Source organism: Suricata suricatta, chromosome 1 (assembly GCF_006229205.1).
Source record: "Suricata suricatta isolate VVHF042 chromosome 1, meerkat_22Aug2017_6uvM2_HiC, whole genome shotgun sequence".
In the NCBI taxonomy this organism is placed as follows: domain Eukaryota; kingdom Metazoa; phylum Chordata; class Mammalia; order Carnivora; family Herpestidae; genus Suricata; species Suricata suricatta.
Window position 1 is genome coordinate 64769301 of NC_043700.1, and position 14548 is coordinate 64783848.

Here is a 14548-nt window from a genome sequence, read left to right on the forward strand (position 1 = left end):
AGACTCCAATTTCAGGCATTTGTTACACCCCACCTCATCCCACTCAAACAAGTAACTTATGAAAACACACTATTTTTAATTGACAAATAACCGTGACTCTTTCCAATAACATTTCTAGCCATTAGCTCCTGACAGCAAATTGTTTAACTGACCTCACTACACATAAGCACTGTTTATCTATATAAACCTTGAATGCTACCCTAAAAAGCCCATAACTAAACACATCGCTCTAAGGCAGGACACAGTGCATACTTAAAAGTTTTAGTATCAAAACTAGTCTTGTATAACATTCAACATTAAACCATTTTTCTTGAAGATGTAAGTTTATGAAAGAAGTATGGACTCAACAAAGTACAGAAAACTAAATAGTCTTCTTTTACAAATGTATATGTATTTATAAAGCAATGACTCAACTTCTTGGAGAAATGACAATTGTAGCCATAAAGTCACAGAGATACAACGAAATATTGCTACATGTAGTAACATAAGAACACAAAATGGAGCACATTAAAAAATGAAATAAAATTTCTGAAATTTTAAAAATGGAGTAAATTTGAAACAAGAGTAACTAATTTAGAAATGTAACCTTAGGAGTGCCTGGGTGGCTCAGTTGGTTAAGAGACTGACTTTGACTCAGGTCATGGTCTCACAGTTTGTGAGTTTGAGCCCTGTATCAGGCTGGCTGCTGACAGCTCAGAGCCCCCTTCAGATCCTCTGTCTCCTCTCTTACCCTCCCCAACTCACACACTCTCTCTCTCTCTCTCTCTCTCTCTCAAAAATAAATAAACTTAAAAAAAGAAATATAAGCCTACATTTAACTTTAAATCAATGTGTAAATCAATAGTAACCACTTAGAAATTATTACATTTAAAAGTGACATTGATATTCAATAAATATCATAAACTTTTACATATTTATATTTACATATAAGGTTCACCCACTGATATTTTTATCTCTATTTTCAAATAAGAGATTACAGTTCAGAAAATTAATAACCACATACCTAATAAGTGAACCAAGAAGTTAAATGTGTGCTATAATAATGTAGCTGTATAATCCAGTAAGATTTCCAAAGTAGTCTCCAGAGAATCACTGCATAAACTTATTACAATCATCTGTTTCCTATGCAAAGTAAGTTGGACAAATACCATCAGCTCACAGCACTCATTCATCTTAAGCTCTTTCTTTCCTGCCTTTCTGTAATATGGAGCCTCCTTTGCTACTAGGAGTAGTCATGTGACACAGCTCTGGTCAAGGACAAGTACCTGGAAAGGGCTTTCCTTCAAATTAAAAGATGAATCCTTACCAAGAAAACATTCTCCCTTCTTCTCTTCTGCTTGGTGGGGCAGCTGTTATCTTGTGACTAAAAACCAAAATCACTTTTTAAATAGGAGACAGAGCTTGTTTCTAGAATGACCTTTCAGCATCTATACCAATTCTATACTACCTACCTTTAGATTTCTTATTGTATGGGAGAAATAAGTCCATAACTAAGACTATGTGTATAGTTTCTGGTTATCCGTAGACTGATGCAATCCAAACACAGTTTATGCTATGAATCAAGCCTATGAAATTGACTCATGTTACAAATCACTTTGGTAAATTAGCCATAAGGCACACTAATGATGAAAAATTATCAAAGGGAGAAGCTCCTGGAAGGTTCAGTTAAGCATTAACTTCAGCTCAGGTCATGGTCTCAGGGTTTGTGGATTCGAGCCCTATATTGGGCTCTGCATCGAGAGCAGAGCCTGCTTCAAATCCTGTCTCCCTCTCTCTCTGCCCCTCCCTCACTAGCGCGTGCTCTCTCTCTCTCTCAATAAGAAAACATTAAAAAGTAAAAGAAAAATTATCTAAGGGGAAAGGTAAGATCAGATTGTAAATGAATACCAATTAATTGAAAAATAATATTAATAACAAATATTAAAGTATTAAACTGTTAACTAGTATTAACTATTCATTAAATTATTTATGCCAGAGACTGTCAAATAACTTTAATATACATGAACACATTTAATCTTCACAATGATATGAGGTAATACTACCACACACACCCATGGTTAAAATTTTTATCAATCCTTAACAAAAACTGTAAGGTAATAAAACAAAGCTAAATTAACTTATTCTGAGATTTTCTATTTTTATAATATCAAAATGTCCCTTCTTTTATGAAATAGGAATAGTGGAGAACAAGTTTACATTCATTTTAACATGCTTAGTTGGCAAAATAAGTGACAAATCAATGTCCGTGCCCCAGGGTTTTATGAAATTTTAATAGTCCATTAAATCCAAAGGCCTGAAACCCACTAAAATTAGGTAACCTGCCCAGGACCACAAAGGAGTTTGTTTGACATCAAAATCCAAGATCATACATAAGGACTAGGTTACATAAAGGAAATACACTAAATGAACTCAGAACAACTCTTCTGTGAACACAATTAAGGATATAAATGTATAACTTCAAAGGAAAATAGCCAGCCCAGAATACATAAAGTGGGAACAAGGACTTCTAAAACAAAATGATGTTACCATGTTACCTCCCACAGAGTTTTCTCTGTGTGACGTAGATTCAAACCATACCAAAGAAAATGGAATCAAGATAGGAATTCCCAGTCATCTCCATCATTGGGTTTGGAGACTCAGACTGGAAAGAACTTTTGGGTCTCTTCCTACATTGTCTGCCTCTAAAAAAAAGTTTGTCGTTTCCTAAATAGAAAGAGAAGAGACAGGTATGCAGATAAAATTTGCCCCGTGAGGTTTGCTCCTCAATTTCTTTCAGCTCTACATGAATGAAAATTAGAAACAAAACAGAAAGGCAAATTCCCTTACCTCAATTCTTGACTTTTTATGCTACCCCAGTTCATTATTTTAAACTCTTAATTTTGTTGACATTTATTCATTTCTGAGACAGAGACAGACAGAGCATGCGTGGGGGAGGAGCAGAGAGGGAGGGAGACAGAATCTGAAGGAAGCTCCAGGCTCTGAGCTGTCAGCACATAACCGGATGTGGGGCTCAAACTCACTGATGGTGAGATCAAGGCCTGAGTTAAGTCGACACTGCCTGAACCACCCAGGTGCCCTAAACTCTTCACTTTTTAAAAGTTATCTCTAGTTGTGTGACAAAATGTATATATTTGATGAAGCAGTTTCTTAATACTATCAGTAATGTAACTTAGCCAAATATTTCTAACAACTATACCACGTATTTTCTAATAAATTTGAGTGAGCTTAAAAGAAAACAGTTTGAGAGACAGCATAATGTATGTTACGGAGGAAATTAGAAACTTATTAGCTTGAATAATACAGTTATATATACAAAACTCAATGAATGTTAAAATAAATAGGTTTAGCCTACACCTACATATTTTCACAATTTTTATTTTGAAGATTTAGTTACTTTAAAGCCTACCCAGCTCTTTTATTATTCACTTGTGTCCTCAAATGTAATTTATTATTGAAAACATCAAACATAAAAACTCTTGAAATACAGAAACTAAATGGTTTATATCTTTATAATTAAAAATAGTAAATACTTTCAGACTTATAATTTATTTGCAGTTATCTCAAACGTTTTTAATCCAATCTTCCAGTGCCAATTTGCTTCCAAAGGGAAAAAAAAGTTCTTAGTATACAAATACAGCATGCATTCTCCAGTTTTTACCACAATAAATAGGAAAAGTAGGTGGCTAATTGGAAGGGAAGAGGGCTGGGAAAGGGATGGATGGCTGAGATTGGTTTACAACTGTAAAACAAAGGTGTACATATGAATGAAAAAAAATTTTGTAAAGATGTTTCTACTTTAAACTGATTTAAAAGAAATTCTTTTTTTTATTCTAATATTAAAAGTCATGGGGCGCCTGGGTGGCTCAGTCGGTTGAGTGGCTGGCCTCGGCTCAGGTCATGATCTCACAGTTCCTGAGTTCAAGCCCGTTGTCAGGCTCTGTGCTGACCATTTGCTCAGAGCCTGGAACCTGCTTCTGATTCTGTGTCTCCCTCTCTCTCTGAACCCCGCCCTCCACCCCCCACTCACGCTCTGTGTCTCTTCTCTCTCTCTCTCAAAAATAAATAAACGTTAAAAAAAAATTTTTTTTAAGTCGTAAAAAGTACTGAAAGTACTGACTACAGTCAGCTTAGATAGTATTATCACATCTATAGTGGTAACAGTGCATCCGACCAAACATCTTAAAACACACCAGTGCCTCTTCCTTCCCTCCACCCTCTCACTCCCACCAAAAGTAATAATTTAAATAATTTTTACATTCACAAAAAAGGAAAAGAGGGAGGGGAGAATCTACAACCTTAATTTCATCTAGACTGATTTATTTAAGCTACTTCCATAATTTCTTTTCTACTGTGCTTAATGTACATGGAATATTTTATTTTCTTATAGCAAACATACAAATTTACTAAAATTCAGAATTATGAAACATTCAAAACTGGCAAAATACATGGCATTTTGTGAATATCTACAAATTCAGATAGGAATAAAGATGAATAGTTAAAAACTTATTATTTTAGCTCTTCTGGTCCAGTTATCCATTAGTGTGTATGTGTCTTTTGAATTTCTTCCAACTAATATATTGCTTCACCCACATCATTAATGGTCCAATGCATATAAGATATTTAGCTAGGAAGGACTAGGCTCTTCAGTAAGATTAAGTCATTAATTACCAAAAAAAAAAGATTATTTTTCAAAATATCTTAATTTGAGGCCCCTTATCAGAGTCACAATAAAATTCTAAAAGCTATGCCTTTTTTTAAATTTAATTTTGAAATAACTTTAGACTAAAAAAAGCTATACAAAAAAATAGTTCAAGAATCCTATATATTCATCTAGCTTCCCATAATTAAATAAAATAACCATAGTAAAATTATCTAACTGGTAAAATTTCATTAATTGTCCTAATATTTTTTTTCTGGTCCAGAATCTAATCCAGATCTCACAACTTATTTAGTTACCACATTTCCTTAGACTCAATCTGTAACAATTCTTCAGCATTTCTGGACACCTTTGAGAACAGTAATTTTGTAGAATGTCCTAAAATTTGAATTTGTCTGATATTTTCTGACATTAAGGTTCAACAATTTTTTAGTAAGAATACTATCACAAATGTACCCTTCTCAATGTAGCATAAGGTTGATATGTCTTATTATTCCTGGGGTTAAAAAGAAACAAGAGGCCCAAAGTGGAGCCACTTGCACTAAACCCACATAACCAAACAATGAGTTAATAATTAATCTTAACTGGTCAACACCAATGAGGTAGTTTGCCACCTGGATCCTCTGCATCCCCCAAAAGAAGATGAAGTAATCTGCTTTCATTATGCCTTCCCCCTTATGCCTTCTATTTTCTACATCTTCTGGGAGCTCCTTCCTGTGTACTCAATGGGATGCTGCCTGATTCAGAAACCATTCAATAAAGCCCATTAGATCCTGAAATTTACTCAGTTTAGTTTTGTTACTAGACAGTGGTGCTATAACATTGATTAACCTAGTTCACTTAGTGTCTACCAGTTTTCCTCACCATAAAGGCACCGATTTCTCCTTTTGTTTTTTTTTTAATTTTTTAACAATTTTTTTATTTAAAAAAATTTTTTATGTTTTTTATTTATTTTTGAGAGACAGAGAGAGACAGTACTAGCTGGGGAGGGTCAGTGAGAGAGGGAAATACATAATCCGAAGCAGGCTCCAGGCTCTGAGCCAGCTGTCAGCAGAGAGCCCGATGCGGGGCTCAAACCCACGAACCGTGAGATCATGACCTGAGCTGAAGCCAGACGCTTAACTGACTGAGCCACCCAGGTGCCCCGGACAATTATTTATCTTTGAGAGACTGAGAGACACAGAGCTTAAATGGGAAGAAGCAGAAAGACAAGGAGACATAGAATTCAAATCAGGTTCCAGGCTCCATGTTGTCAGAGAAGAGCTGGATACAGGGCTCAAACCCACAAACCAAAAGATTACCTGAGCTGACGTCGGCCACTTAACCTACTGAGCCACTGAGGAGCCCCTGATTTTCCTTTTTAGTAAATTACTCTCGGGGAGAAAATTTGAAACTATGCAAATATTCTGATGGTATTTGACATATATCTCATCATATTTTCACTCACTAATTCGGTCATCAACTAAGGATTCTTGCTTACAATTATTGCTTTGTTGTTCGCCTACTGACGATTTTCTATTTCCATCTTTCCTTCTATGTATTTTTTTAATTTGAATTCTACAGTAACAAAGCAATCTCTTCTCCCCTACTTATCTATTTATTCAATTATTTACTTATATTGGTATGAGCTCATGGACATTTATCCCTCAGAAGTTATAACTCACTTTTGTTTTGTTCAAACTGACAACGGGGACTCCTTTATAAACACATTCATTACACTTTCTTCTCAATTGTAAAGATGTCACTTCAGTTGGGGATGATCAACTGACTGGGTTGGTTTTTTAATGAGGGATCATTGATGGCTATGGTTAGATTTACCACTTCCATTATGATCCCCCCAAAAAAATTTTTATGGAAAGAAATTATATGTATTGAAAAAGCCCAAATGTGTTATACTATCACAGCTCTTGTTCATTTAAGACCTTATAATCTTTGGTCATTATTTTATACATATTATTATAGAATTTTGTCATCATTGTCACTATTTAAATCCACTTTAACTCGCACACCCCCAGATACTATTGGTATTTCAGAAACACAGCTCAAACCACTCAATGACAATAGTAGAAATTCAATTTATCCAAAAGGTAACAAGCTTTCATTATGCTGAGTGAAAAAAAAAGCCAATCTCAAAAGTCAAATATTGTATGATTCCATGTATTTAACACTTCAGAAATGACAAAATTATACCAATGGAGAACAGATTAGTCCTTGCCAGAGGCAGGGTCAGGGAACTATTGTGTCTACACAGGGGCAACAAGAGGAATTCTCCTGGTGATGGATTGTTCTGTATCTAGACTGTATGAACGCCAGTATCTTGGTTGGGATATTCTAGTTTCACAAAAGGTTGTTAATGGGGAAAACTGGGTAAAGGGTTCACCTGATCTCTGCATTATTTCTTACAACTACATGTGAATCTGCAATTATCTGAAACTAATAAGTTTAAAAAAAAAAAAGATAATGAGTTTTGACTTGAGTGAATACTCAGGAGAAATCAGATAATCACCAGTGTGCCTCTACCCTTTAGATCCATTGATTGCTAGGTAGCTTCTCAGAAAGTTACTATCAGGCCTCTTCGGAATAACCAGCTAAGGGCTAATTCTTCTTTAGGGTCTCTGCTCCTAGTAGCTTTATGTTGGGTGGCAACAAATACCATGAGCTGGAGAAAAATAGGAAGATGCTAAGGGCCAATTATTATGGTGAGTGTTGGTTTGTCAACTAAACTACCAACTGTTAATAGGATCAAAATGTACATTTTTATTTCAATTCATTTAGCTCATATTAAAGCATTTGAGAAATGCTAAACACCCACAATTTATGATTTTTGCCTTGCAAGAGGCAAGCAGTGAGAAACTACAGCAAGAAAGAAGAGGGTTTAGTTCCAATGACAAAACAAAGTTCCCCTTCAAGTCACAAACACCAACTCCTCCAAAACACGTTTTACAATTAAGGATGTGAAAGCACAGAAATTGTGGAGCCAAGACAACTTAAAATGCAAGAACTAAACTTTCCACTCCACAAAAACTAAGCCCCCCAGGACCACACCAAAGGTAAATCCTTCCACAAACTGAAGGAGAAAAGGAAACACCTGAGTACAGCAAGAAACACAGAAGGTAATCAGTTCAGTAAAGTAGTGGTTAATTAGCACGTAAGACCAGAGGGGTTTTTTTTTCCCCTGAAAAGATAAAATCCTAACAGCCTAAATAAAGTAGCAATCAGCTTGTTTCTCTCCACACAAAGGCTGACATGATAACTACTGAACATATTTTGACTAACTATATATATTCAGTCTCTGACAGAGTTACAAAAGGGCAATAATATGTACTACAATTTGCTTCTCCTTCCCAACTTTTCAACATTAACTAATCCATTGAAACAAAAATGGTATGGGGTCCAAGGAACTGTTCTCACTTACTACAATCATTACCTTGTGCCATCGCAAGTCGACTGTGCACTTTAATTTTTATAAATAAATCCATGTTTCCTGCTTAAATTCAGATACTAATCAACTCTTCCAAAGGACAGAATGCTTAAAAATCACATCATTACAAATTAAGAAATACTAACCTATTTAGCATATGAACAAATCAGATATTTCACATTAGATTCCAGAATGTAGAGGGGCACCTGGGTGGCTCAGTCAGTTAAGCGTCTGACTCTTGAAGTTGGCTCAGGTCATGATCTCACACTCCATGGGTTGGAGCCCCGCATCAGTCTCCAAGGCTGACAGCGCAGAGCCTGCTTGGGATTCTGTCTCCCCCTCTCTCTCTGCCCCTCCCCACTTGTTCTCTATCTCTCTCTCAAAATAAATTAAAAAATAAACTAAAAAAAAATCAGATTCCAGAATATAGAAGATATCAAAGCTTAAGAAAAAATAGTATAAGTTTAAAAAAAATTTTAATAAAAAAATTTAGCAACTTGGAATTTTTTCCTATGAATTAGGAAATGTTCCTCATTACTATTTGCCATGACTAGGCTGTAACTAACATAATGTGCACACTGTTTGATACAATTAGCAGCTGATATAAATGTGCACACATTCTGTCAGCCTGTCCAACAAATCCAACTACTGCAATAATTCTCATCTATCTCCTGTAAATCAAGCTCCCATCCCAACCATCTCAAGCCTGAAGAACCAACATCAGCCTTTAACAAAGTTCTTGGTCTCCTCTCCTCTCCTTCAAACCACAATCATCAACACCCAGTGAAATAACTCCCCATCTCCCATTCATTCCCTTGGCTGCAAATGCAGTGAACAAAGGACTACACATATTTTCTTACAACCACCTTTGCTACTTATATGACAGCAGGTCAGTCTGGAATATCCTGCATGTCCCCTAGTTCCCTGATGGGTAAGTTAGACTCAATAACATGGTTGTCTGAGAAGTTCATGGCCTCTTCAGTGTTAGCACAGGACATCTCATCTAGAGAGTCCACAGCCTCTTCAGTTTGGGCATTGGACAGCTGCTATGGCACTAATGAATCACATCCTATTTAAAAGATGCAGTACACTAGTGAGTTACTTGAGGGACAGAGGTCTCATTTCCTCTTTGAATTCCCAAGCTCTGGTAAAAAGTATTTCATTAAAATGTTCTACGATGAGGGGTGCCTGAGTGGCTCAGTTGGTCAAGCATCCGACTTCAGCTCAGGTCATGATCTCACAGTTAGTGAGTTGGAGCCCCACATCCGGCTCTGTGCTGACAGCCTAGAGCCTGGAGCCTGCTTCAGATTCTGTGTCTCCCTCTCCCTCTGTCCCTCCCCCACTCATGCACTGTCTCTGTCTTTCTCGCAAACATAAATCAACATTTAAAAAAAATTTTAATGTGTTACCACAATAATTACTATTAAACATTGCACTAAATAGTAAATGTACTTTCTTTCACTTAATCCACAAAACAACCTCAGGAAGCTATTATCCTCATTTACAGATGAGAGAACTGTCTGTTGCCAAAAATGGGTTGAGGAGAGAGAATGGCTCATAAAATTCAGATATCAAAGAACTATTACTACATTTCCCTATCTCTCTAGATCAAAGTTACTTCAGGTAATTACAGTTCTTCTTCCTTACCTATAAAACTTATTTTACAAAAGAAGTAAAAAAAAGTTTTCAAATAAGTCAAGAAGAAGCATAGTATGTGTTTTTAAAAGGTTTTTATATCTTTACTTCAGATAGTTAATTTATATCCCACTGTTACTTTATGTGACTTGAATTTCAAATATCACCAAAGGTAAACCTACTGTTATCATTTAACTCCCCACAGAATCCACCTAAAGTTGTTTTCACACCCACAGTAAAATTAAAAACCATAACACAAAAAAATAGTTTTCTTATGAATCAAAGAATCTTTGATTTCAAGAACTAAGCTTTGGAATGATAGGATACCCTCCATTTCTTGCAAGACCTTTAATAACATGATAACGATAGAAGGCTATAGTTTATTTTGTTACTTTACATCCTTTCCTGAAGGGAAAAAAATGAAACAAGTTAGCAACTGAGTAGGCCTCTTCCTTTTCTTAGTTTTATTTTATTATTTTTTTTTTGTAACTGTTCTGTTACTGCATTAAACCAGTCCACATACAGCAATGCTGTTGGAGACATTCATTCGGAACCCCAGCCAAGATATCAAAGCTAATTATGGAACTGTTAATCACTAAATGTTTAAATGGTTATGTGAAGGCAACTAAGTTCCCACCAATATTACAAAAAAATGTTAATTTTTACCATAAAGTACTCGTTCAAAGTCACACGCTAATACAGTCTGAAATTAGTATTTCCGTTAAAATGCATATTTTTTTAACCTACAAATTCAAATATCATTGTTAGGAAAGGTAAATGCTTAAGGCCAAACAGGTATTACTTTGTGAAGCATGCTTTTCAAAACTGCACAAAAATCATTTAGTTGTATTTTTGGACAAAAACTATATAAGGACCAAATATTTATTACTAGAGCCCCAAAATGAGCTAAAATATAATCAAAGTGTAAGTTGTCAAATGAAAATATGAAACTGCTCATAAACAATGATAAAAGAAACTCAAATGGAAAATGTAACTGTAATAAACACAATTCTTCCACTAGATTTGAAAGTTTAAATAAATACTTACCAGAGATACCCTTTTGTGCAGATTCTCATAATTTAAAGTTCTCTGGGCAAAAGATATTTTTTCGGCCCTCTCGTTATGACTAAGTGATTTCGCAAAGAATTAAGTCTTACCCTGTTATGAACTCTCAGCTGACAAATTCATGACTTAACAACTAAATTGAAAGGTGCAAGAGTCAAACAAAGGTTTCAGTAGTGAAGGACAAAGTAGTATTATTAACGAGTAAGAAATGCGACGATGCTGTTTTACATATAGCATTTTTAAAAATAACTTTTATAACTACCTAAAAACACATTAAATTAGATCTTGAAAGAAAAGAAAACAGTGAGGCAACAGAGGTTTCACCTGAAAAACTAAAAACAGGCATATAAGCACTACAGAAGCAACTACAAAGGGTCTGAACTCAACAAGTTAATAAAATGGTTTAGAAAAAGCATTTTATTGTTTAAAGCCTTGGGGGATAAAGCTGCTTGCAATTTATTTACATCTTTTACTTTACTAAATTGCTTTGGTGACCAAGCTTCTCATTTAAATGATTAAAGCATAAACCCAAATAGTTTAATAAAGCAATTACTTAAGAGTCCTGTTTCTCAACAGAGGTGCCCTGAAAAATATCAATAGAACATTTAGTGTTCATTACTTTCAAGGGGTTTGTTATTTATTTAGAATACAGTGCCCCAATGACTAAAATTTAGCCAGGTTTCCAGACATATAATATGGGACACACACTGGATCAAAGGTTTTTTCATCCTCTCAGAATATCAGGTGAAAGAGTGACGACCTCTTAAACAGAAGTATGCATGATTCAGCTAAAAATTCAGGTGACTTTTCTTTTTTTGATTTCTCCCTACTATTCTGCCTCTCTACTCATGTGGCTCAATAAAATAGGTTCCCATTTTTCAGGTGTGCGTGAAAAGCTCCCTAATTTGCAAAGTCCCTATGTTTACACTGGGGCTCTCCCCACCCCCAAATTCTCTTCTAGCTAACATCTTAGGTTACACTAGTAACATCACTATTAACTTCCAGGCAACTGATTGACCCAAATACAAAGCTGTGCCTTAATAGAGTTTGAGAGAGAAACTGGTATAGTGGGGTTTAAAAAAAAAAACAAAAAAAAAAACCTGATTTTAAGCATAAAAAAATTATGTATTTCCTCTATTCTTTTATAGAATCTTCCTTTTGCCTGAAATGAGAATCATATGAACTTCTTTATCAAGTCTATCCCAAAAAACAGAAGGAAGCATGACAGCAAAACTTTCCTAATTCACATCCTTCTGTTCATGATACCAAGTTTATTGAATACATTTGCTTTCTTCATATTACAAACGCCTAACTCTCAAGCATGAATGAGAAAACATAGCACAAGATACCTTCCGGTCCTTAACAAAGCATTCAATATAAAAAACGCCTTCCACCAAAACATGTTTTTACTTTTGGGTGCATTTCAAACTTTTCCAAGATTATTTTTGACAAGCCAGGTAAGGTTGGGAAAAGATTCACGTTTCAAGCCACTTTCTATTTAACACAATAATAAGCAAACACGGGGATTGTGTCAGTAATAACCAAATGAACATCAAAGTTAATAGGGCAGATACTTAAAGACGGTCAAAATGTTTGATAGCTTTCTCTGTGTTTACTTTTCCTGTGAAGGTTTGGTGGAGGGAAATGTGCTTTCAGACTATCAATGAAGCTTTCATCTTGCAGTGTTAGTAGTACCTGGCCCGCTTCTGAATCAGGCCAAGTTCTATGCTAGGTCAGTTTTTACTCTATTCTACACAACTGGCACAAGAAGAGGAAAGTTTAACAGTTCATTTATTTGGCACCATCCACATACTTTGACAGTGGAGGTTTTGTCTCCTCCAGTCTTGTTTGGTGACCCCCCATCCAAACTGATTTTTAAGTCCTTGCTATTCTAATTAATCAACCAAAGGCACCGACCTCAGCCCCCACTCTTCCCCCCCCCAATTTCCACTACAGGCCTATGACATCATTTTCTGACCCGCCTTTCTAGGTTCTAATACTCTCAACGTGCCTTGCTAGGTTCTAATATTCTCAACTTCTATGATTTCATTTGGCACTTCAAACACTGAAAGAGATTGACATATTTCACCAAAATTAGCGTTCCCATCACACAGCATGCGTTTTCGGATGCAGAAGATGGATTCAATTGACAATTTTAAAACAAACAGCAGAGAAAGAAGGCACATAGGAGGCAGTGCACCGCCCAGGGAGGGACAAGATCAAACCAGGACTTTGCTTGGTTTTGATAAAATAATCCTTTAGAATTGGAACTTTCCGGAGACACAGTGAAATGAATATTCTCGTAAAATTATCACACATCTTCCACTCTTTTGGTAAATATGTGCAATCTATGATCCCCCAGATGTGATGGCTCCGTCAGAAAAAATGGAAAATCAGAAACGGTACCAGGTGCCATTCTTGGGCCTTGTCCAAAGGCAGCCAGTGAAAGATCCTATTTTATTCTGTTCTCCCCACATTAAATAATTATAATCAACATCAGAGAAGGAGAGCATTTGGGTTTGAACAGATGGTGTCCAACACCTAACCAGAGAAGCAACTCTTTCAGGCATCAGATCCTAAATGTCTGATGGTCTCAAGGATCAGGAGGGCTTATGTGTCTTAAGAGGGCTGGCAGCAGGATCCCCTGTAGTTACCACCCCAATGCTTAGGAATATGCGTCATTAGCCAGTCAGCAACTAAAAACAACAACAAAAAAATCTAACCACCACATTTTTATACAATTTCCCCCTCTCTAGTCCAACTTGAGGCGACCAAATCATCCAACACCATCAGCAACAGCTCCACTTAAAGAAAAAGGAAAAATAAGCCTGAAGGTAAACGAACGTATAAAGGTTAACAAACTTATCTAATTTTGACAAGGTTGTGCAACACCAAAAGAATCCGCAGGGTGCCCTTTCCGGGGGGTGTATTTGAATATGCCTACTCTGCAGTTATGCCCGAAATTTAACCAAAAGCACTAAGCTAGCTAATCAACTTTACTTCCCCTGTATTGGAAAGCATCATCCCTTTTTCAAAAAAGCAAAATAGTAAATGCACAAACATCCCAACGTTTTACTTGAGAAGGTCAACACGGATTAGTCTTTTCGCAGAGCCATACAAGTTTCCTTCCTATACCTTTCCAAACACCACACAACTCTAAAGGGAACTGGAGCTACAAGCATGGGAAGGAAAGGGGCCTGCAGCCAGGGTGGCGAGAGTAGCTGCCCATGAGAACCCCCGCCCCGAGAGATTCAGAAGCCCCGGTGTACCACTGGGAAGAGCAGAAGCTAATTGGAGAATTCCCTCCTCCGCCGAGCAAACGTAGGAGGAAGGTCAGTAATGGGGAGGGCAGAGAAAGGGAGACTATCGAGGAGAGGGAAAAATAAACCCAGGACGACCAGGGGAAAAGATTCGGAGATGAAATGCCATTGAAAGTTAGGGGGTCCTGATGGGAGAAGAGGGGTGCGCGGGGCCAACTGTGTCAGGGAGGGGAGACGGGGCCAGGAAAGGGCGCAGCCTGCGAGGCACAAATCCAGCCTAGTCCCGGAGGGTCTCACCTGGGGGGTCCTCTCGGCGGGGTTCTTCATCACCGCTTGGCGGAAGCTGTTATCCACGTAGGACGCCATCTCCCCCCGTGGGCCCGGCCCGGGCCGCTCCGCACCCTTGTCGGCCTCTTCTCGGCCCAGCGCAGTCGCTGCCTCCGCCCTGCGCGCTCCGCCCGCCCGCCCTTCCGCGGCTAATAAGCCAAACCGCGGCGGCGGCGGCGGCGG

The 14548-nt window shown here is 37.1% G+C and overlaps 1 protein-coding gene across 7 annotated transcripts in view; it reads right to left on the reverse strand.

Annotated features, from left to right (window-relative positions):
• RAPGEF2 (Rap guanine nucleotide exchange factor 2) overlaps positions 1 to 14525 on the reverse strand; it is a 252639-nt gene extending 238114 nt beyond the window's left edge. For 4 of the 7 annotated variants that reach the window (XM_029939328.1, XM_029939338.1, XM_029939348.1 and 1 more), the window contains exon 1: positions 14336 to 14524. In XM_029939328.1, coding sequence (XP_029795188.1) covers positions 14336 to 14404 — 69 coding nt within the window. In that variant the 5' untranslated portion in view covers positions 14405 to 14524. Of the gene's footprint in view, positions 1 to 14335 lie in introns of all 7 variants that reach the window. The other 3 variants (XM_029939363.1, XM_029939354.1, XM_029939372.1) reach the window with 2 other exon arrangements.
• Between the last annotated feature and the right edge of the window lie 23 nt (positions 14526 to 14548).